The 23,148-nt window shown below is 42.2% G+C and overlaps 1 protein-coding gene across 1 annotated transcript in view; it reads left to right on the forward strand.

The window, feature by feature from the left end:
- Positions 1-11,919, forward strand: part of LOC310864710 (uncharacterized protein) — a 48,052-nt gene extending 36,133 nt beyond the window's left edge. The window contains exons 3-4 of the mRNA XM_083773417.1: positions 3,485-3,639; positions 10,622-11,919. Of these exons, the coding sequence (XP_083629543.1) occupies positions 3,485-3,639; positions 10,622-10,690 (224 nt within the window). The 3' untranslated portion in view covers positions 10,691-11,919. The remainder of the gene's footprint in view (positions 1-3,484; positions 3,640-10,621) is intronic.
- Positions 11,920-23,148: the final 11,229 nt, after the last annotated feature.

The raw sequence follows: 23,148 nt of genomic DNA on the forward strand, positions 1-23,148 counted from the left end.
CCGCGGAAGAGAACCTGTAATGGTCTCGAGCGGGGGGGGGGGGCTTATTATCATGGCAGTGGCCCGATAAGGCCAGGGCACATGATTATGGCTGGATCACACAATGCCTGCCGCTAACCAGTGCTGTCATTAAATAAGATTACTGGAAATTAGCCCTGGGGTTTGGCCTTGCGGTTTTTCCAGGCAGTAGTATAGTATAGGGAGATGTCTTGTCAAGCAACGCAATGCTCCAACGCATGTTGGAACCACCGTGTTTGTGATACTGTACATATACTGTACTGTATGTGGTATCATCGGTACAATTCAGTTCAATTCAAAAAAGCGGTGCGTCTGTTGCAGAAGATTTGTACGGCTCTAGCAGTGATTCTCAACCAGTTTGTTTTCAAGGGCCCCCCAGTTTGACATGCATATCAGTCTACGAACCCCCCATTTAATGCCATTTCTATCTCTGGGACCCCCAATTTATATTGTAAAATCAATGTTAATTTAACTCTGACTTACTCTCAGAGTTACAGACCCATAAGAGTCCATTTGGTTCCAAACTATATCATTTAGCTATGGGGACCCCCTTGGAACTCCCCCAAGGACCCCCTGAATTCCCACTTTGAACAGACGTAACCACCAAAGGCCTACTTTTATGATTTGCCCCCAAACAGCATTAGCATTACGATTAAACCCCCCCACCCCCCCGCATCGGTAAAATCCTTCTTTTCGTGCAGTGTGGCTATTTTGTTGAAGAAGACTGTGAGGAGACACCCTTCCATTACCTTACCCCAGTAAGTGTCCCTATTCTCACCAATAATAGACCAGCTTTTTCTAATGAGATTTTCCTAGTGAGCCTCACCAACGAAGAGAAGCTTCCGGCGGCGGTGGCTTTCGAACCTGATTTAATATTCCTTGTATTAATGGGAGTGTCACCGAATGGCAGTCAGTGGGAGAAAAATGAGCAGTCTGTAGCGTTGCAGGGGGGCATGGAGGTTCAAGGTGTCCTGGGGTTTTGATTTAATTTAATGCCATATACCGTGTTGCTGTTGTTTTCCCTTTCCCCCCCCCCATTTTAATGTATTTATTATTTGTCCGCCATGCAGTGAGGGTCATCTGGAGCTGAGGGCAACTGTGGCACAATAAGTGGACAAGAAAATGTCGCTACAATTACACAACCTTGGACTTTCTTTTTATTCTTCTTCTTCTTCTCTCTCTCTCTCTCTCTCTCTCGTTCTACACTACATTTCCGTTTGCAGTCTCTCTTATTCCTTCTCACCCTCTTAATTCTTAATTGCCAGAGTTATTGGTCAGGGATTTCAAACCAGACACGTGCTCCAGTTTTCAGAAGCAGCCTCTCTCTCTCTCTCTGTATCTGTGTGTGTGTGTGTGTGTGTGTGTGTGTGTGTCTCTCTCTCTCTCTCTCTCTCTCTCTCTCTCGCTCTCTCTCTCTCTCTCTCTCTCTCTCTCTCTCTGTGTGTGTGTGTGTGTGTGTGTGTGTGTGTGTGTGTGTGTGTGTGTGTGTGTGTGTGTGTGTGTGTGTGTGTGTGTGTGTGTGTTTGTGTGTGTGTGTGTGTGTGTGTGTCAATATCTCTCTCTTCTATCTCTCTCTGTCACTTTCCCTCTCTTTCTGCAGACACTCAGTTCCACCAGCCAAGTACGCTGGCAAGGTCGTCTCATCAAGTTTGCTCTTGCAGACTCAACTCTCAGCAGTGTCAGCTCTGCTCTCTGCCTCAATTTTGGCCCATAAGTGCAGGCATATTTTATTTCTCCCTCCCTCCGTCTCTCTCTCTCTCTCTCTCTCTCTCTCTCTCTCTGACTTTACTTCCTCAGCATGGAAATGTAGTGTAGGCGGTTGGTCGGTCGGTCTCCATTTCCTCTCCTCTGCTCTGCTATTTAATATCACCCCTTCTCTCTCTCTCTCTCTCTCTCTCTCTGACTTTACTTCCTCAGCATGGAAATGTAGTGTAGGCTGTCGGTCGGTCGGTCTCCATCTCCTCTCCTCTGCTCTGCTATTTAATATCACCCCTTCTCTCTCTCTCTCTCTCTCTCTCTTTCTCTCGGTGGAATGTGACTCAACCCTGCAGTCTTTTAGCGCGCATTACCCAGGACACCCCGTGTAATTTCCTGCCTGTCAGGCAGTGCAGGGCTAGGTCCGACACCCCCTCCACCCCCCCCCCCGGCACTAAGGAGAAGATAATCACCATCATATATTTAAAGGAGGTTGGAAATGGAGTGAAGTGGAGTGGAGGGTTGGGGTGGGTGGTTTGGTGGTGGGTGGGATTTGTTTGAGGCTCTCCCAGCGACAGGTGTTGATTAGACGAGGGGTGTCAAAATCCCCCCGTGCATTTCCCCTTCCCCGCCAATTGCCGGGCGGCGTTCATGAACCGTCTAACAGTCATATCTGTGGACCTATTGGGGTTGGGCATGGGGAGAGAGAAACGCGCTCGGGAAGGAAGATGAGGATGAGTGAAATGAAGGACGAAGCGAGAGAGAGAGAGAGAGGTTGTTTTGACATGACCGGCAAGCAGAGACAAGCATCAAATCATACATATGAAGCGTGCGTGCGCGCGCGTGTGTGTGTGTGTGTGTGTATGTGTGTGTGTGTGTGTGTGAGTGCGCGCGCGCGTGTGTGTGCATGTGCGTGTGAGTTTCTAGATACATCTCTTTTACAGTCTACTTCTTCTCTGCAGAAGCTGTAGTCAAAGCGGTGCCTTGCCCCGTGTGTCTTTGCATGGAATGCGAATGCTCCCTTTCTAACGGTGTTCATACTGTAGTAGATGTTCATGTCATGTATTAACAGTTCATGCATGAGCATCCTGGATGGTGTACAACAATGTTCACAAAGGTATATTATTATAACCAGGCTCAATCAACGTACTCGCTTAATGTGAAGCCTGTCACTCTTTTTGGTCTTCATTCTGTACACGGCAAAATGGGCAGTGTCGAGTTAACTCTGAACGTATAATGTGTGTCTCACTATGACTCTCCATCCATCCATCTTCAACCGCTTATACGTAGTCGGGTCGCGGGGGCAACAGCTCCACCAGAGTGCTCCAGACTTCCCTCTCCAGAGCAACTCTGTGAGTGTCTATCCTGGGCCTGTATGGTCTCTAGTGCTGGTCCTATAAGCATGTCATGGTGAGCAGGGTTTTAAGCAGGAACCCATTATATATATATATATATATATAAAAAAATCTGATCTGTCATTTATTATAGTATTATACATTAGCTAATTAAATTCTCGCTGACCACAACAACATCCCACCCGGTTCAAATAAGCACACACTGAAGATGCGGGGGTCCAGATTGCATGGAGCCGTCCTTGCATGTTGCAGCACGTATATACTCTCTGGTTTTTATCTGTGGGTGGGTGGGTGGGTGCCATGCAGTGGTGTGGAGTGTTGCCCTGTCCTAACCCAATTGTGACCCCCCTCCCCCACCCCCCGGCTTCCTTCCCCCCCCCCCCCCCCCCCCCCCCCCCCCCACCCCACCCGAACAGGCACCAACCCGGGCCGGCCCGGAGCGTTCCCCGGCGCCAACAGTCCCGGCCCAGTAGCTGACCTCTACGGTACCGCCAGCCAGGACTCTGGCGTGGGAAACTACATCAGCGCCGCTAGTCCCCAGCCCGGCTCCGGCTTTGGCCACAGCATCGCCGTGAGTATATATATATATATATACACACATAATACTTCATCGTCACCCTTCATCGTTATCATCGTCATCTGTCATCAATCGTCTGTATTCTAAAAGCCTTACTCGCTTCCCTGAAGTCACCCAACCATCCAACTGTTTGTAAAGTATAGGAATATGGTATAAGACAGTGGTTGCTAAACGGTGTGCCCCATGGACAACGCGTTTATTTTTTACTTACTATATCAGTACTTTGAGTACACACGTTTCCCAATACAAAGGCAAAATTCCGTACCCTAAAGAAATATATATATTTTTAAACACTTTCAACCTGGTGTCCCTATTTTTGGAATGTCATTATGGGCAGAAATATTAAAGAAAATCACACATTTTCAAAAATCGCAAATATAGACTATCTACAACAGTCACATCCAGTGTTGTGACTAACGCCCTTACATCGCGTTACGTTACATAACGTAACTACTATTTGCAATAATTTGTAGATGGAATGCACAGGCAGATCCGACACCTTTATTGCACACATCTGTGCTTTGCCTTTCATCCACGCTTCCATAGCCTTTTAAATCTTATTTCCCATCCACGGGCACAAGCAACGTGATAGCAGCAGCTTCCACCGGACCACCCGATCTGTGGTGGTGTTCTGTTGACGAGGGAAGCTACTAGCTAGCATGGGAGTTAACGTTAGTTTCACTATGTACTTTCCATCCGTTCCCCTTACCCAACCTCTCACACTCGCTGGCCGCTGCTGCGTTTACACGGGCAGACACAAAGACGAATGGGAATATCATTTGGAGCTTTAACAATGAATGATACTGTATCGTTGCGTCTGCCCGTGTTTAATGGTCAGGGTTTCACTGTCCACAGCAGGCAGACCTGTCAAAACGATGCACTTCCCAAAATTCAGAGACATGCCACCACCTATAAATTCAAACCCACCTCTGGAATATTGCTATCTCATTCCACTTTAATTTATTTTATTCCATAGTGTTAGTTTTTCTCTAATAAAGTAGTTTTTATTTGTTTTCTCATGTTCTCCTTGAAAAGTGTCTTTAAGTACTCAGAGAAGCTTTATATAAATAATATTATCACTATTATTATTACTACTTGTTTTATTGCCTATGCTTATGTAGAAAAAAAGCTCACTGCTCAGGTCAAATAGGCCTATTGATATGAGAGTAAAATGTGATTAATTGAGATGAATTCATCACAAAGCCTCCAATTAATTTGATGTTTTTTAATGATGTCCCAAGTCTCCCAACCCTATTCTTTATAGATCTAGCTTCAAAAAAAAAGTTCCTATTATTCGGTATTCGGTTTCTGCCGTTTTTTATATTATTATTTTTTAAAGTAAAGTAAAGTAAAGTAGTTACTTTCATAATTGAATGTAAAGTAAAGTAACAAATTACTTTTTTAGATAAGTAACGATAACTATAATTCCTTACTTTTTAAAAGTAACTTCCCCAACACTGGTCACATCGCAAAAACGTTCTGAGCTTGCAGATCTGCCATTTTTGCTATGATTACTGGTGTACCTTTAGGCCAGGGGTTCTCAACTCGAACCCCTGCCTTAGGCTGAAGGCCTATAACGAGGTTGGAAGAAATAGCCAAGACAATTTTCATGGCAGATCATTTTTGTACTGCCTGTCGAGGACTGTCTGTACATAAAGTAGTTTCATTTTAAGTGACAGCTTCAATCTGTTGGCCAGACATTTACAAGCGGGCCTAATGTTTTACTCAAACTCTGCTCAGCACTCGAATCAATAAGCAATTCAACATGACCCGTGCAATCACTTTCACTGCTGCCTGCATTTTAGGGATTTTTGAGCCCCAAAAAAACACTGCTTTAATGCTTCCATTTTCTTTCAGCGACAAATAACACCACGTTTTTTCGGAATATATTTTATTTAAAAAGTTTTGAAGTGCTTAGACAGGTGCCTTATAGTCCTGTTGCGTTCACTTGCCAGAGTTTTATCCATCCTCTCTTTCACGCATCCTCTCTTCCTGCTGTCCTGTGACAAACTGTGAACTTGCATGGGGTGTCGTCACCTCTCTGATGTGTCGCTTCTGTTCGTGTGCCAAGCAGAAGGTCAAATAATGGCCCAGACGAATGAATGGCCTCTACATCGTTCCTGGAACATCCTTTTCCTGCACCTTTTCTCTGACGCTGTAGAGCGTCAATATTTTTTAGTTTTAACCTTTTCCAGCTGGAATGACTTGAAAGACCCTCCCGTGTGTCATTTCCAATCAAACGGCCCATAACAAACCTTGCACAATCTGCTGTTACAGGGGGATTTCTTTATGCTCTTTGAAGCCAGGCCAGCAGATGCCAGGCAGGTGAAGACCAGGAAGCCAAAAAATCATCGCTGATTCATAATAAGCTGATGTGCTAGTAACTATAGTCCCTGATTCAACTTTGCCCCGTTTGATATTCTGGCCAAATATCCTCGACAAGGTCGTTTGTGTGTTATATACAGTTCTCAGACACCCTGAATGCCTTCTGCTGGGTATAGCTCTGAATTCCCCGGTGCATTCCGCGACTGTGGAGAGAGCTGTGCCGTGGTATTGGCACGGTCTAAGTAGCTCCTGTATTGTCGTCGGCAAATGGGGGACATTCATGATGTATCATTTGTAATCAACATGTCACCTAGCTTCCACGTGATGTTGAAAGACCGTTTGAACCTCTTTAAAATGAAATGTGAGCAGAGCCAGGGTAATAATGGCTCTGAGTTTGAACGATGAGAGGCAACAAAAACACTCAAACGGTGTGAAATATTTGGCCACTTTCTATATCTGGCAGCACCAAACCATAGCAGCGTTGACATCCTCGTCTGTGTTTGGTTCTGGTGACTGTTTTTAGCACGATGTACTGCAGAATATTCACAAATGAGCTGGAATACATTTTCTCTTAAGAGGTTATTCCTAAGAGATTGCGGACCAAAGAGATGAAAATGCTACACTGAAAAATCCTTTTATCCTTGATTTTCTGTTCAAACAATATTAGGGCCTATAGGCGATCAACCATAGTTTTGTCAGGCTCACGTATAAGGAACAATTTGCCTCCAATTTAGGCATTGAGCATGCCTTAATAGTACAGCAAGCATCATGTACTGTACTGTACCCTAGCCTAGTTAACACCCCGGACGCCCAGGGTTATTGGCCAATAACGCGAGACATGGCCAAAGCATTTCTGGGGGTCCCCCGCCCAAAACGTTGAGAATAACCCCTGCTGTAGTGTATACTTACTATACAAACTTTTGCCCAAAATAGGGACACCATGGTTCATATGGTTAACTGTGTTAAGGCTGTCTTTCTGCTTGGTCATGAACAGTTATGTAACATCAGCTTCAAAGTGTGTGTGAATCATCTCGGTACATGTTCCCCCTAAAGCACCTTAGCGCCGTGATAATCTTTGTCAATTGACTTGAATCGGAGGAGACATACGTACAGTAATCCTTGCAGTATTTGCAAACCCCAGCGCAGCACGGTTCAATTTCACAGTTGTTGCTTTAATACTAGGGAAGGTTGAGGGGAGAGGGTGACACGATTTGGATCATTTCCATGCTGTTTACTCATCATTGCATAATTACTGAATTGTTTTGCATGTTTGGTGATTCCTGACAATTTGATTATGTGTTGGCATGAATGTTATATAAGCCTTATAAGAAGATATATTGCAGAGCTGCCATTTGGCCCTGTCAACTGTGACTAACTAAACTAAGGCGTATGTATTTATGTAACTTCGGTCGTCAAAACAATGCAAGGCAAAATTCATGGGAATGTCTTGATGTTGACCGTAGCACTAAAGTGTTCTTGTTGAAAATGAGAACTATACTGCTCCGTCCTTGACAGTTAAGCAGAGGGGTACTTTTTTGTTACCTGAGCAGGTCTCTGTATTCTGTCAGCAGGTGTCTTATAGGACCACTTCACCACTTTTCAACCTATCTTCATATAATAGGTCCTCACTAATAATCATGATAAAATGGCACGATTTTTTTCTACTCAGTCTGTGTCTCGTAGGGGGGCTGTGGGCAGTTTAGAAACCGTCCTACAAGTGACATCATCATTAGGCAGACTTTTTTTAAAACAAGATTATTTTACAAAAATGTTTAGATTATCATTATCGTGAGAACGATGGCTTCCATTTTCACATTGCAACTTTTCAGGACTAGAAAGCCTGCAGTTTCTATTAGCTTGTATTCCCCATTGATGATGTCACTGGAGGACGGTTTCTGAACTGCTCACAGCCCTCCTATGAGACACAGACAGAGTAGATTTTTTTTTTTTCATGATTATTAGTGAGGACCTATTATATGAAGATAGGTTGAAAAGTGGTGAAGTGGTCCTTTAACGGTGTGCATTTGGCCAACAAAAAGATGTGTTTAATCTGTTATGACATCAAAGGCAGAGGACAGTACTTTACTGCAAGGTCTTCTGTAGCCCTTCACCAAAATCCGAGTTATGGAGCCAAATTGGGTTCTAATTCTAAATGTGGTCCCCGTTGCTACAATGATCTAGGATTCACGGAAATGAGAGAGATGAATTTTCATTCATGCTGGCAGCACATCGTATGAATAAAATATAGGCTACTCACCACGGTAATAGGCTCCTTTTTTGCTTTTTCCTAAGAAATGCATACTGACACAGGTACTAATTGTACACTTTTAGGGTCCGTTGATCGCGACAGCTTTTACAAATGGATACCATTGAAAGCTAACAGGTGGCTGGTTGCCATCTCATTGGAGGTATTACATGATATTTTTTATGATATCCCAGTCTTTCCTATACCCCTTAAAACATCTATTGTTTCCTTTTTTGACTCGTCTCATTTCCCCTTTTTTCCATTTCCTCCTTGATTTGTTTCCGTTTGTATCCATTGGATTGGATACTGTCCACTGAAAAAAGCATGCCATCGCTTTCCACAGGGCTATTGCCAATAATATTACTGTAGAAGAAAAGAGAATGTCCCCGTGGCAAAGTGGAGCCTTTTGAAAAGTGTTTAAGAAGTTGTTTTCCCATCGTAAAACGTTAACATTAATGTAGCATTCCCAAAAAAGAAAAAAAGCATCGTTCTGTCATTGGAAGTGCTGTATTTGAACTCATCTGTTCTGTGTGCATGTGTTGTGTAACAAGTTCCAAGTGTTGACGCTAGATGGAACTGGGTTTAACACAAACTTTGCCCGTCTCCCCTAGCATGCTTATCTGTACACACTATATTGCCATCCAGTTAGTGTGGATTCAGGGATGGATGCTTCAATGCATTCATCAAGCGGTCGCACTATTCAGCCAAAAGATGTGCTTCGTTTTAAATAAATCACCTCATTTTCAGAATATTTCCTAAATCTGGGTGTCAAATAGCATGGGTGCAACTTACTTTTTCTTTTTTTTAGACCAACCACACAGGAATATTCACCCTGACGGTCGCATTCTTTGTTTTGCATCCTGGATAATAACACATCGATGTATTGTGACGGCACCTATAGCAAGTCATGGGAGAAGGCATCTCTTTGCGTGTAGACTCAGTTCAATATTAACCCCACATTATCATCAAGTGGATAACAGCCAAACCGTTCCACTCAACTTGTGGCCTGCATGTTTACCCCTGGTTTTATACTTGGTTGTGTGCAGTGTCTTGTACCAAAAATATCAGCTCTACAAGCTTCACACAACCAAGTATAAATCTGGCCTTTAGATACTGTACTAACATGGCCGTGCTACCGCTTGCTGCCCTTATAACCAGAGGTGTTGTGTGATACTGTAGAAGCCTTGTGCTAACTTTTACAGTTGACAAGACTGTGCCATCCGCCTCTTTGCCAGCTTCAAAGCTCAAAAATTAATTTGCATTTGTTTGTTGATTTGATTTAAGGTCCTTTGGAGCAATCAGGGTGGGGGGGGGGGGTGGGGGGGGGGTAGCCCTCACCCCATAAATCCAAATTCCAATATCTACAAATAAAAAGGTTAAGCGATGCAAGGGATTACGGTCAGAGCGGAAATTGTAAAGGAATTAAATCGTTTAGTTCACACACAAAAATGAATAAAAAAGCTCACGTGAGAACCCCTGTATGCCAACGTTTTAGCTGTCTCACGGTGTGTGACCACACTCTTCCAAACTGACTTCAGACGTAGCCTATATGAGCTTTGAAATGGGGCTAATGTTGATTTGTATGAATTCAAATCAAAAAAGAGATTGATAAATGTCATCCACACTGGGCAGAGAGCTGAAGGTTTTGGGACACAGTGGACCTGTAGTCCAGGTGTTGACCGACTGTGGGCTGCCAGTGCGTCTTGTGCTGCCTATTACCAGCAGAGTATTTCAGGCACATAGACATATAAAGGTATAGACGCCCCCTTTCGGCTCTGGAGCGTATGTGCTCAAGGGAGGGCAAAACCTTCCCGAGGTTCCTTTGAGAAGCCTCGCAGCGGAAGCATGAGTGTGCGTCACAGAGCGCATGTTCGGGTCTGATAAGTCCCGGAAAAAAAGATGCGCTGTGATTTGCCAGTAGTCACTTGAGTGGCAGCGTGACGTAGTGTGCCATACGTCCAATTATTCCGCCCTCCCGTCAACACACATCGCTCCAACGAACTGCAGCAGCCAATTGAGGCATCTATTTTTTTAATATCTATGTTCAGGCAGGCCAGGCGAAAGGACAGGCCGGAGTCTCTCCAAAACCAGTGTTTCCCCAAACTGTGTATGGAGTCCCTTTAATTTTTTGTTTCCTACATTTTGTTTTTTATTATTATTATTATTATTATTTCAAAAGATTTTCCAAAAACATTCCCCCCCCAAAAAAGCTAAAAAGAAATTGTGGAATTAAAACAAAATTCAATGATTTCTGAAAATAGCCTATCTACAAGAACTTGTAAGCTTGCAGATCTGCTTGTTTTCACTAATTTGGGTCCCCAGGCAAACGTCTAATCTCATGGGGGGGGGGGGGGGGGGGGTAAAAAGTGTGGGAACGACTCTGTCTAAAGTGCTTCTGTGTAACAGGTGATGCCATCCAACACCAATCACTACAGCATCCACACAGTGGCCGAGAGCGGAGGTGGCACCAGATGAACAACGAACGCCCGGAGAGAGAGAGAGAGAGAGAGAGAGAGAGAGAGAGAGAGAGAGAGAGAGAGAGAGAGAGAATGAAAAGAAATGTTTAAAAATAAATCATCTCAGAAAAAAAAAGAAAGAAAGAGAAACTACGAACTGCTGTACTATATTATATACCCCAACCTGGCTTTGAGAACCATGATACTGTATATGACTGTAGCCCAGTATCATTGTGTGTGTGTGAGGTTTCATGTTTTGTCTTTGTTTTTGTCCACCCATAAGCCCAACTTTATTGATGATTCAATTCAATGACTCATTTGAATGGCCTTTGTTTTCTTTTATTTTTTTGTTCATGTTTCCTTTTTGTTTTTTTGTTTTTTTTAATCAACCATGAAAGATACATTTTCGGATAATTTTATGTGTATTTTCGATCCTAACGTGAGAAGAAGAAAAAAAAGGAAATATATATATATATGTATGTAAGCTGTTTTGTTCTTTTGTGTCTTTCCAGACACTGTGGATATATATATATATATTTTTATCCTTGGTGATTGTCAGGTGTCAGTCTGCACACACACACACACACACACACACACACACACACACACACACACAAGACATCGGATTAGAACCAATGTTACTCAGAGAAAGACGACATTGGTTTGCAGTTTAAAAACAGAAGGTAAACTAATAAATCTTAGTAGCTCTTTTGTTCCTCGTAATGTTGTCACCATACTTACCTATTTTTGGCAATAAGAGGACTACAATATTTTCACAGTCCTTTTTTATAAATGTTTTGTTGTCGGGAGGAAAATAAAAAAAGTTTCCTTTTAATACTATGTGAAATTGAAATTTTAAAAAAATAATAAAAAAAATAATATAACTGTAAATAATATTCCAGTCACTGCATATAATGGTTTTGAGAGAGAGAGAGAGAGAGAGAGAGAGAGAGAGAGAGAGAATCATATTTTCTGCGACGGTTCCTGAAGAAAGGATGTACGTGTGGGAGTGGACATCAAAAGTGCTACGTTAAGTCCTGGAAGAATTCCCATCCATAGCACAAAGGCCATGAGGTTGAGGATGAGAGGATCCTTGGAGAACACTGTTGGCTTGCTCTGTAAATACCGTTGGCTTTCTTACTGTGGCTAATGTCATACCAGCATATTTGTGTCTACATGCTGAGCTCCGATGTGCACAGCTTCAAAAAGATGACACGAGGTTAAAAAAAACCAAACAAAAAAAACAAAAACACTGGACGTTGTCACACACAAAAAAACATCTCTTGGAGATGACTTCTGCTCAACACTCGACACACAACTGAAAGACTCTGATCTCTCTCTTTCTCGCTGCGACTTTGGAGGTCAATAGTATCAAAAGAAATAAATGACAGGATCCAAAGCACACGTATAGTTTCTTTTTTTAATACTAGACGAGATGAGCTTTGTCCAGATATTTCATATTGATGGTAATTTCAAACGGACGCCCATGTTTTCAAAGGATTTGTTTGACACACTGATTGTCTTTGGTTTTGCCACTGCTTCCCTGTGTTCTCGTGAAAGGCAATATTTCAAGTCAGATATAGCGTCATCTTTTTCAGAAGCCTGACAAAACAAGTGTCTCTCGGTGTTACCTCAACCCTGTGCGTTTTTTGTCTTATAAAAGATGACCAGATAGGTTAATTTATTTGAAACTGAAACATTTAATGAAAATATGAGTGGTTTATGAAAGCAAAAGTTGTTGCACTGTGATTAGCAGCACATAGTATGATCTGCACTGTTAGTGTAACTCAGTGAGTAAAGAAATGGAGAAAAAACTATATTCAGAGAAATTATCATAGTTGTCTCTCACCTCGAGAACTTAGTTCCATCATTAGCTGACATACAGTACAAGATAATATTTATCGACCACAGCTGACAGATGTGTCCAAGGCTTTAGACAACCTTGGCTTGCAACATGAGTGCAATAAAATTATGTATAGTGGAGGCCATATTTTGTTTAGATAATGGGCCATAATAGGCCATCATTTTTACACTAATGGTTAAACTAACACTGCAGATTTTGCTGTGTAAGGTCGAGACCAGGTTCTCTTTGCACATTAGTCGGCCATTTGATATAGTCTCAGAGATATGAAGGATTGTTAACGTTACAATGAGCTTTTTCAACCCAACTCCGGTTAGGGTAATTGTAACATGTTCGGACATTCTGTATACTGTATGTTCTATAGTTTACTGATTCTCACAAATTTGCCATACAGCGTACATACCAGTATATGACACAAAAACAAATTTTACCATGAAACAGAAACATTAAGGAAAAGAGAGGAATGTTACCCATGATCATTTAATGTAAATAGGAATTTGTTAAAAACGGAGAAATTGATCTTCTTTAACGTTTCCAATGGTTTATGAATTGATAAATGGATATCCTGTTTTTTTTGTTTTGTTTTTTAACTTTTTTTTCTCCAAGTTTGCTTTACAAAACAGTGTGAAGCTGAATGCTGGATCGTTTTTAAAAATGGGGACTTCAGTAATAATCAAATTATCCAAAAACAGAAAAAACAAAAGAAAAAAAGGAAAAAAAAAAGAAAGAAAGACAGAAATATGTATGTTATCGATTAAAAAAAAGAGATGAAAATTGTATGTTCCCTTGAATGATTTACATTTCTAAGAAGGATTTGTATCGATATTTTTGTGGTTGTTAATGATTATATGAATAATAACTATAATAATACTAACAATAATATTATGTACTGTATCCATCCATCCATCCAGTTTCTCTCTCCATTCCCTGTCACCTTCTACAATAATCTTATGTTGATCATCAATGTATTTCAGTAACGTGTGAAAAAAAGAAAATCCAATGACCTTTGTATAAGAGTGCTGTCTTTGATCCCAGTCTAGTGATCTATACACATGCGTTGACCCCCTCAATCCCCCTCTTTCCCTTTGTCTCTGTATCCCTTTCCTCCTCACTCTCTATCCCTCTCTTCTCTTTCTCCTAGTGACTAGTAATAGATGTTATGTAGTTAATATAGACAATAATAGCTGTAGTTGTTAGCTGATTTAGGACCAGTAAGGATAGAACTTTCTCTTATTAATTACCATATGGGGGAAAAAAATGCTGACATTTGTTTCACTCTTATTTTCTGTTGGTATTCGGTTTTTGTTGTTATTTTATTGGGGTTTATTATGGTTTGGTTTTTTGATCTCACAATGGTTTCAACTAACCAAAGCTCTCATTGAAAAAACATTTAAAGGAGAAATTGCTGTAAAGATGGAATTGTAAAACAAGGCATTAATTGGATCCCCACCCTTGAATGTTTTAAAAGGGGTGTGCCATACTACCTTAAATGCTAACGCTAGATATGCAAAAATGCTTTTATTTCTTATGCTTTGTCAAGAGGGACACAAGTTATAGTAACGGGAAAGAAGGATTTTATTACATGAATGGAGAAAAAAAATTACATATTTTTTTAGAAAGTTATAACAGATTAATGATATAATAATAATGATAACAATAATGACTATTATAAATATCATTAATCTAAACTATATACGTTTTAAATGTTTGTACTCTTGGAAAATATCCCAGTGGCCCATGGCACTACTATTTTTGAATACTGTTTTTTCTTTTTTTTTTACTTGTTGACTTTTAATTACTCTCATACTATAGTTTGAACTCATCAACTGAATTGTAGTGAGTTATCTTTGTACTGTGGAACCAGCTCTTTCTTCATTCACGTACCAAATCCCATGCAGCCCGCTGCCTCAGCAGCCATCCAGATACTTTACTCAGCCTTATTAGTCGGTTCTTCTGACTTTATGGCAAGTCTTCATGGTTGTGCTGCAAAGCTGGGTATAGATAGACGGAATTTCTGGATTTGTATGGTAGACAGTACACATCCATGGTTACTGTGCAGTAGCAATGGCTCAGTATAGTAGAACAACAAGATGCTCGCCATGAAGTTGACAAAAATGGATTTGGTGGGATTGATGATGGCAGTGTGATGTGACCAATGCAGTTAATGGCATTGAAAATAGCTGATTTACAAGCTCACAGTGTGTTGCAGTGTGCAGTGTGTTGTGAGCTTTGAAATGCGCAGCATGCAACTAATTATAAATCAAGAGTTAGTTAATAGGGTGAATGTCTAAAATATGACATAAGACAATGTAATCAGAGCAGTTTCACAGTGCTGTGCCTTCACTTCAATCTTCCACCAGCTTTTCCACAAGTTGTCACTTTTCTTTCCGATCTTGAGGAAGTGGCAGTACAGAACAAATTAATCTCAGCCTCTTTAAGATCTCAAAGAAGCGGTTGGGTGGCAGCATTTTATGTCTGATCTGTGTCATTTATCTACCTATATGGCTCCGCATGGGATTGCAGAACTAAGCTGGTTGCCATTCCAAGTGGTCGATAACAGTACAACATCCTTTTATCCGGTTAGCTTTCATTACTTTAGAACTTTTCTCAAATTTGATTTCGTAGCTTGGACTTTAAGGTAGCATGGCTCTGTTTGTTGCTATACTTTTCTTTCACATTGACAGCAGTTTACAGCTAATGAATGTTACACATCTTGCTAGACTAGTTCATCATTGGATAATTGTTGGTTAATAAAAAGAAAAGAAAAAACGATTAAAAAAAAGAGAAAAAAACACACACGACCTGGAAGGTGTTGGATATATTGGGAGCGAACTACTACCGTATCCACTTAAACTTGAATCTTGAGGCAAGTGCTAGGCAATGGCCAAACGATCATCCTGTCACTGAAATACAGCACACACACATACTGTAATCCGGGTACATAATGTAAATATGTGTACACATATAAAGGATTTAAGTGTATTATATATCTTTGTTGAACACTTTGTCTGTGTGAAGGCCGAACACTCATTTTTTTGTACAAAAAAAAAGACGAAACAAAAATGAGAGCTGAAAAATGTTTAAAGTAGCCAACACTGTAGGGTTTGTGTCTCGCAGTCAAAACAAAGTTTTTTGCCATAAATACAAGCATCACGGCTGTACCGCAATAATCTTAGATGGTGAAATGGGGTGGGGTGGGGTGGGGGGGGGGGGGGAGGAGGGGGCGGTTAACGGAGGTACAATACATACCGGGTTCATTGGGGAATGTCGTCAACAGTGGCAGACATGCAAACCGATGCGGGGGAATGCTGAGGTCGTCATGCTCAGAACAGCGGTACAGTCATTCGTGTCTCGTCACATGGGCCCTATACAGAAGCTTGTTCTCCATGCCTCCTTTGGTTGGTTGGTTGGTTGGTGGGTGGGTGGGGGTGGGGGGGTTGTGGGGGCGGGGAGGGGGGTCGTGGGTGGGTGGGGTGGTTCTGATTGCCTTGCCCATTCCTACCACTTGCCCATTTTTTAATGTTAACGGACTTTTTACTGCGAGAGCTGACTGAACGGACTGACAGCACTGAAAGCATCTTTCAGGTCTTCTTGTATGGCTTGCTCCTCGAGCCCTGTTGTAAAAAAAAAAAAAATGGAAAAAAGAAAAAAAACGTACGAAAAACTCAAAAGTGGATGGGGGTCTCTCACATCTCAGATGTGGAAAGTATAATTTTATATTTGTATTTTCAAATAATGATAATAAAAAAATGTTTGTGAAAGGTTTCCATCCTCTACTGTGGTCCAGAAATCAATGTGTTTGTCTGGAAGAAAAAAAAAAGAAAAAAAAAACAGAAAAAAGGAAGAAAAAAAAAGAAAGAAATAAAACAAAACTGTTTTGAACCATTTAATCTAATGTTCTTCTTTTTGTCACTATGCAGGCTTGACCCTCATACTCTTGATATGTGTAATCCTTGGGTACCTTCATGGTGTCTCAACCAATTAATTAGTCAGCCACATACGGTACATTAACCGCTCATCTCTCTCAGCATGCTCTCTCCTGAGTCCTGAGTCCTGACACAGAAATGCCATTATGATAATGGAAGTAATGTTAAGTAAAATGTACTTTTACACACTCTCTCAATTCATATATATATATATATAGGTGGCTGTAGCTAAATGAACCCCATAGGCTTTTGACAAAGCTAGGATCATGACAACCATGACCATCAAATCATGACAATAATGGCCGATCAAATAATGTAGAAGAAAAACAAAACAAAAAGTGTTGTGTAACCTGCATGCCTATAATTCTTTCTAATTATTTGATCGGCCCAAAACATTGTGTTTATTGTCATGATTTGTCACGATCCAAGTTGGCTTTGTCCGCGGCGTCATATAACCGTCTTTATATAAATACTTTTTCAAAAGCCTAGGGGGAAAATGAACGGGGAATAATTTCCTGGGCCACTCGTCGTTCTGAAAGGGGGCGGGGACGCTATATCCACCTTTTTCATATGGCCCATAAGTCTTTGCGTTTGTGTGTGTCTATAGCTGTTGCCAGATCTACCAGAGAGCCGCAGACGTTTTCTCTTGTTGTTTAACATTTTAATAAAAAAGACACAAAATATGTTCAGATGGATGTCTGTGGACAATTACATATTAATCTGGGGTTCTTTGATGTGAAGAAATGTGGAAGCAAGCCCAAATAAGCAACTAATTTACACTTCAGAATCAAGCCCCCCAAAAAAACATCAACCAGCAACTACAAATAATTTATCTGTAAGTGACTTTACAGAAAAAAAAACACGTGAAAGCTTGCTTATAATAAGCAGACATGGCAACACGGCCTGAAGGAAGCAAAGCACAGTATGTTGGCGGGGAAAAACGTGGATAGTAAAAGCTCCAGATTGGATGCAGTTTAACGTCATACCCAGGACCCAGAAAACTTAATTCATAGTACTTCAACAAATGACAGTGTTGCTAGTTGCTTGCCAAAAAGACACGTGTGTGTGTGTGTGTGTGTGTGTGTGTGTGTGTGTGTGTGTGTGTGTGTGTGTGTGTGTGTGTGTGTGTGTGTGTGTGTGTGTGTGTCATGTGACACGGTCAGTATAAATAAATGAGGCTTTAACCTATCCCGCATGGTGGGCTGTTCAACATCAGATCTGCAAATGGAGCCTTGCCTGATATACACACACAAACACATAGGATGGGAGATGGGCCATAGCCAGCAATCAATCACAAGTTTACTCCTCGGGTCCTCATTGTGCCCTAGCTGCGGCTCATTCTCCCCCTCATTTGTCAAAACATTTCCAACCCTGTCGTCATCTGTTCTTGTCATATTCTCAGGGTAAGCCCATTCATCTGCTGCCGGCCTGAGTTTAGACCGGCCCTGCAGTCCATGTCTGCATGTCTGTCCGTCCCATCCACCCGCATCTGACCGCGCGCGCCGATGATACAAACTGTTCAAGACATTTTCTTCATTTTTTTTCATCAGTAGCCTACGTCAGTCACAGCCTCTAGAGGAGTGGTGTCAAATCCAACCGTGGCCTCGCGGGCCGCTAGGAGTGAACGCACAACATTCCAAAAAAATGTCAGGGGAGTTTGTTGTGAGTGATATGCGTAACGTACAAGGTGAGGGTGTCTGTCCTTGCAGGGAGGGCCCTTATCGGCAACAGTCTTATACCTGAAAACAAATTTGGGAACGTGCAGGCCTGCCAGCAGAAATTAATGTCATTTTTAATTTGAGCTGCCGTCCCCATTTTCAGAATGTGAAATTGCGTCTGAGAAGTTAAGGTGTGACAGTTATTACAATTGTGTGCAAATCCATCTTCTTGCCTCCCTGTGGCGTGCACATTCAACGTGCACAGCTTCCTGTGGTGGCACCGGTGGTGGTGTGTGTGTGTGTGTGTGTGTGTGTGTGTGTGTATGTGTGCGTGCATGCGTGCGTGCGTGTGTGTCGGTGGGAGGTGGGCTACTCACAGGCAGGTACATGTCTTCATAATCATACTGTAGATACACTGTTCACTCTCCCAAATACACACGCGCGCAGACTCACACACGCGCGAGCTGCTGACACTGTTGCGAGTGTGTTTCACCACCTGTTCTCCCACAGCGTTCTCATATAGCCTCATGAGTCAGATAGAAGGCTGCCATGACACCAGTAGATGCTGTTGGTTCCTTATACTACAGCATGGGACATTCCTGACACACAACGACGTACAGCGCTATACTTAAGCAATATTACACGAGAGGGTGTGGTTTAATGAGATTATTGACACGACGACGTACAACGACGTACAACAGTTACCCTTAAAACCAGTGGCGTGCACAGATAGACACTAGGGGGTGCTAGAGCACCACCTGCCCTTGCACTCTGGACAGCATTGTGCCCCTTTGAAAAATAAATAAAAAATAAATTGTACAGTATGTGGACCATGGGACATTGATCAAATCTTTCTTTATTTTTTTAAGTTCCTAATATATTATTTATACCCTAAAATCTATAAATCTCACACTATTAAGGCAACCGGACGGTTCCACGTGCTGCACAAGGTGCCCTTTTTTCACTTGAGCACCTGCCCCTCTAAATGTCTGTGCACGCGCACCCCACTGCTTAAAACTAAGAAAATCGCTGAAAAAACAATTACAGATTTTTAATGACAGATGTAGTCACTACGACCACAAATGTCCCAAGAAACTAGCTAGCCTAGCCACCGAGTTTGCTGCACTCTGGGAAAACAGAGCAGCTGAATTCTTTGTTTTGATTAGGTGGTGAGTGGTGCTCGTTTGAACCACGGCTAGAAGGCTGTTTCAACCAATCAAGATTGCTTCCTCGAAACGACCTGTTGTATAATGTTGATTTGACAACGAGCGTTGCCGCTCTTACACCTCCGCTGTTCCTTCATAATAACGGACGTAAATGTTCAGTCGAGACAAAGATTTTCAGAAGGAAGGGGTGGGGGGGAGGGAGAGGGGGGTGGGGGTGGGGGGGCGACCTATGCATTGTGTCAGAATGAGGTTGATGGCGAGACCTTTGAGTCGCGGGCGCCGAGCCAACGTAACGCGGCTCTGACACGGGAGCGCGTCAGCTGACTGAAGAGGACCAATTAAAAAAGGTTGAAAAATGACTACAGGTGCAGGGACGGTCTCCCGAGAACTCATTTGGCGAGGCCCCGCGCGCTCTCCAGTGTGCATTTAAGACACTCCACTCCGCGGGTCACGTGGCGCGTGTTTGTGTGTGTGCGAGGCTCCCGTAGACTCCCTTTACTCCTCAGCAAGCCTTTTGGCCTTTCTTCAAGTGCCCCCCGTGATGAACGGTTGGCCTGCTTTCAGTATAGAGGTACAGTATCATGTCGTCATAATGTAGCTCATCCACTTCCACAGTCCTTTTTTATTTCATTTTTTTACACCGTCTTGACTCACACGTATTCCAGACACGTATACGTCATTCTTTGGTAGTGGTTGTGTGGTCCGGTGCAAGCTATACAGTACGTTTTGGTTCTTGCGTTATATTGCGCATTATGCAGGTCCTATACGTGTATTTTAGGATGGCACACTGAGATAATTGGATTCTTACACGTTGAGTCAAAGGTGAATTATATGCATCAACAGCGGCACCGATATACTTTTTCCATTTCAACAGCTGTATACAATATTTGTGCACGAATTGCAGTCGTGCAGTTCTTGAAATAGCCCTGCAGCAATGAACCATTTTCTACCAGACACGAAGAAGTGGATAATACTACCCTAAATCTCAATTAGAGCTCCGAAAATCTGCTGAACACTGTCTCTGAAATCATTGAATCAACCCCTCCTGAAGAACCTCACTGCAACATGCCGCCCCCCCATCACCTGATTGGAGGGCCCAGCAATCTGCAGAGGACCTTGCCCCGTGGCCCTCCATGTTGTAGCAATTACCTTCACCAACACCCCCCCCCCCCCCCCACACACACACACACACACACACACACACACACACACACACACACACACACACACTTCACTCTCTCTCTCTTTCTCTACCTCTGTCTCTGTCTCTGTCTCTTTATGGGTGGAGTGTTCGCTGAAGAATGTTTAAGTTTTGAGCTGTATGAGGCATCCCAATCATCTCTCGTTACCCACTCCAATCAGCCTCTCATTAACACCTGACACTACCTGCCATTAACAAAGCACACTAATTAGGGGTCTCAATCAGCCTAGTGCAGAAGTACACTCTCCAAAACTATACCGATCGCCTAGCTAAACTATGAGTAGGAAGTGGAGCATTAGTTTGTACGTACACTGATGTGTAAAAGAGGGCTCTGTTTAAGACAAGATTGTTTGAGCAGCCATTTTGCACAAGACACTCTCTTTCTCTCTCTCTCTCTCTCTCTCTCTGTCACACACACACGCACAGGCACGCGTACGCACATACACAGAGAAAGAGAGACACATCAAAGATATTCATGGCAATTTCATTAGGGGAACTTAGTTGCCTTATAACTATAATGGCCCTTGATGAAGGCCATTTAAATTGAGGCTAAAAGCGGCAGTACAGGAAAAGTGAATATAATGAATGAATGTAATTTATTTTTAACCCATCTGTCTATTGTCTAGCTAGTACTGTACATCTGTCTATTGTCTAGCTAGTACTGTACATTTTTCGTCAACCTTTTTTCACTGACGAAAACTAAATGGAAACTAAATGAAAACTAGGCTATGATGACTAAAACTAAGACTAAATATATTTCGTCTACTACCTTTTTTCACTGACGAAAACTAAATGGAAACTAAATGAAAACTAGGCTATGATGACTATACTAAGACTAAATATATTGACAATTTTGGACAGAACAGAAACTAGACTAAAATGTTAGGAAGGGACTAGTGGACAAGAGATCCAGCATTAGTCATTTTACACTTGGTTGCATGCTGAAAATAGCAGATCTACAAGCTTGTAGATCGGCTATTTTCAGCAAGTCATTACGACGGCATCAAGGCCCGCCTGATGATGGCTACAAACCATTAACTATAACATGACGTAAGTTACCATCCGTTCCCGACCGGATTTTATCTTTAATCCCCGTAAATGAATAAGTCCAGCAACCACTTTCTGAACTGTCATCCAGTTTCTGGTATTCTTTAACGACAGTATAGTGCTACATATACATACTGTACACCAGCCTCACGGTCATAGTTATTTGACCTCAAGGTCATCCAATAATCAGTGGGCTAATATGGACTAACAATCATGTAAGACCAACAAAAACAAACAAAAAAACTCTGTCCCAATTCTAAAAAGGCTTCAGCCACTAACCACAAAAATACCTTTTCTAAGCAAACTGAAATGGAAGCATAACTGACGCTGAAGATCTCACCCAAAGGTAATTTCTTAATTTGTGTGGATTCATTACGCACCAAAAAGCAATCTCTCCCCTGCGACTGTGTCAAATTGACTATGTGCAGCGAAATGCACTCATCTGCAACGCTTCATAAGACCTGGCAGCCAATAACTTCACAATGCACAGAATTACCGGTGTCAATTTTAATGTGACATAGCAATTTACATCACACACTGTGGGGACAAGCACACATTTCGGGCAGCTCCATGGTTAATAGGTGGAACGCTATTTGCATTATAATTTGGCTGGTGTGAAGTGTAATCAAGCTGCATTTGACTCAATGGGAGAGCATTGACTCGGCAGGCGACATAGCAGTAACTTGGGAGCCGTGCTGACTGGATCTGCATGCAAATTGGCATGGCATTGCCTCCCCAGTGAGAGCTTTTAACCAAGGTTAGTTTGCATATTTCCCTGTTAAAGCCGTGGGCTACCGTATAGACCTCGCTGCCTCTTCCAGGCACTCATTAACTGCCATTAAATGGCAGCCGGATGTTTTTGGCATGCTTAATTGTCAATTACAAACTCTTATGATTTGCATGAAACTCATTTAGAAGGTTAATGATTGTAATGTGAAGTGCATGCGCGTGACTGTTCCTTTTTTTTTGCCAAATAGCCAAAACTATTGCCTTTTACAGTACAGGCCTATTTCGTTGGTCAACATGTATGGTATTGCTAACACATCTCACTAAAAAGGTTACATTACATCTTGCATTTACGTGAAACGGTTTGCAGACAACGGAGGACTTTGTGTTGCAATAATAAAGACGCCATAGTGCTCGGGAGCTCTTTTTCAGGGTTATACTGCACATAATCTTTAGCACAACTTGCTGGGTTTGTGTGATGCCCAAACATGTATAGTAGTCTGGAAAAAAGTAATATTGAGACTCCTGTGGCAAGGCTAATTTTGATTCTGAGCAATTATAAAACATCCCCCTGTGCATTTCACTTCCCCTGCAAAGACATGCCCGAGAAGCAACACACAGCGAGTGCATGATGTCCTGGCGGCTCCGAGCCCCCCCGCACCCCTTCAACCCCTCTACCCCCTTTCGTTCTCTATTTGCAAGTTAAATCAGCCTCATCCTCCTTAGCTGATACTAATGAAGTCCTGATTGCCCATATCCATCGGCTGTGTTGTTATCAGCCCATTATTTAAGTGTTGTGTTATCACCATTAGGGATTTTTTATTCCACCTCAAATCAATAGACGCCACACACACAACCCAAAGCCTTGGAGAGACCTGACGGGGAAGGAAGG

This window comes from Protomyctophum parallelum (assembly GCF_964188405.1).
Source record: "Protomyctophum parallelum genome assembly, chromosome: 9".
Lineage (NCBI taxonomy): Eukaryota > Metazoa > Chordata > Actinopteri > Myctophiformes > Myctophidae > Protomyctophum > Protomyctophum parallelum.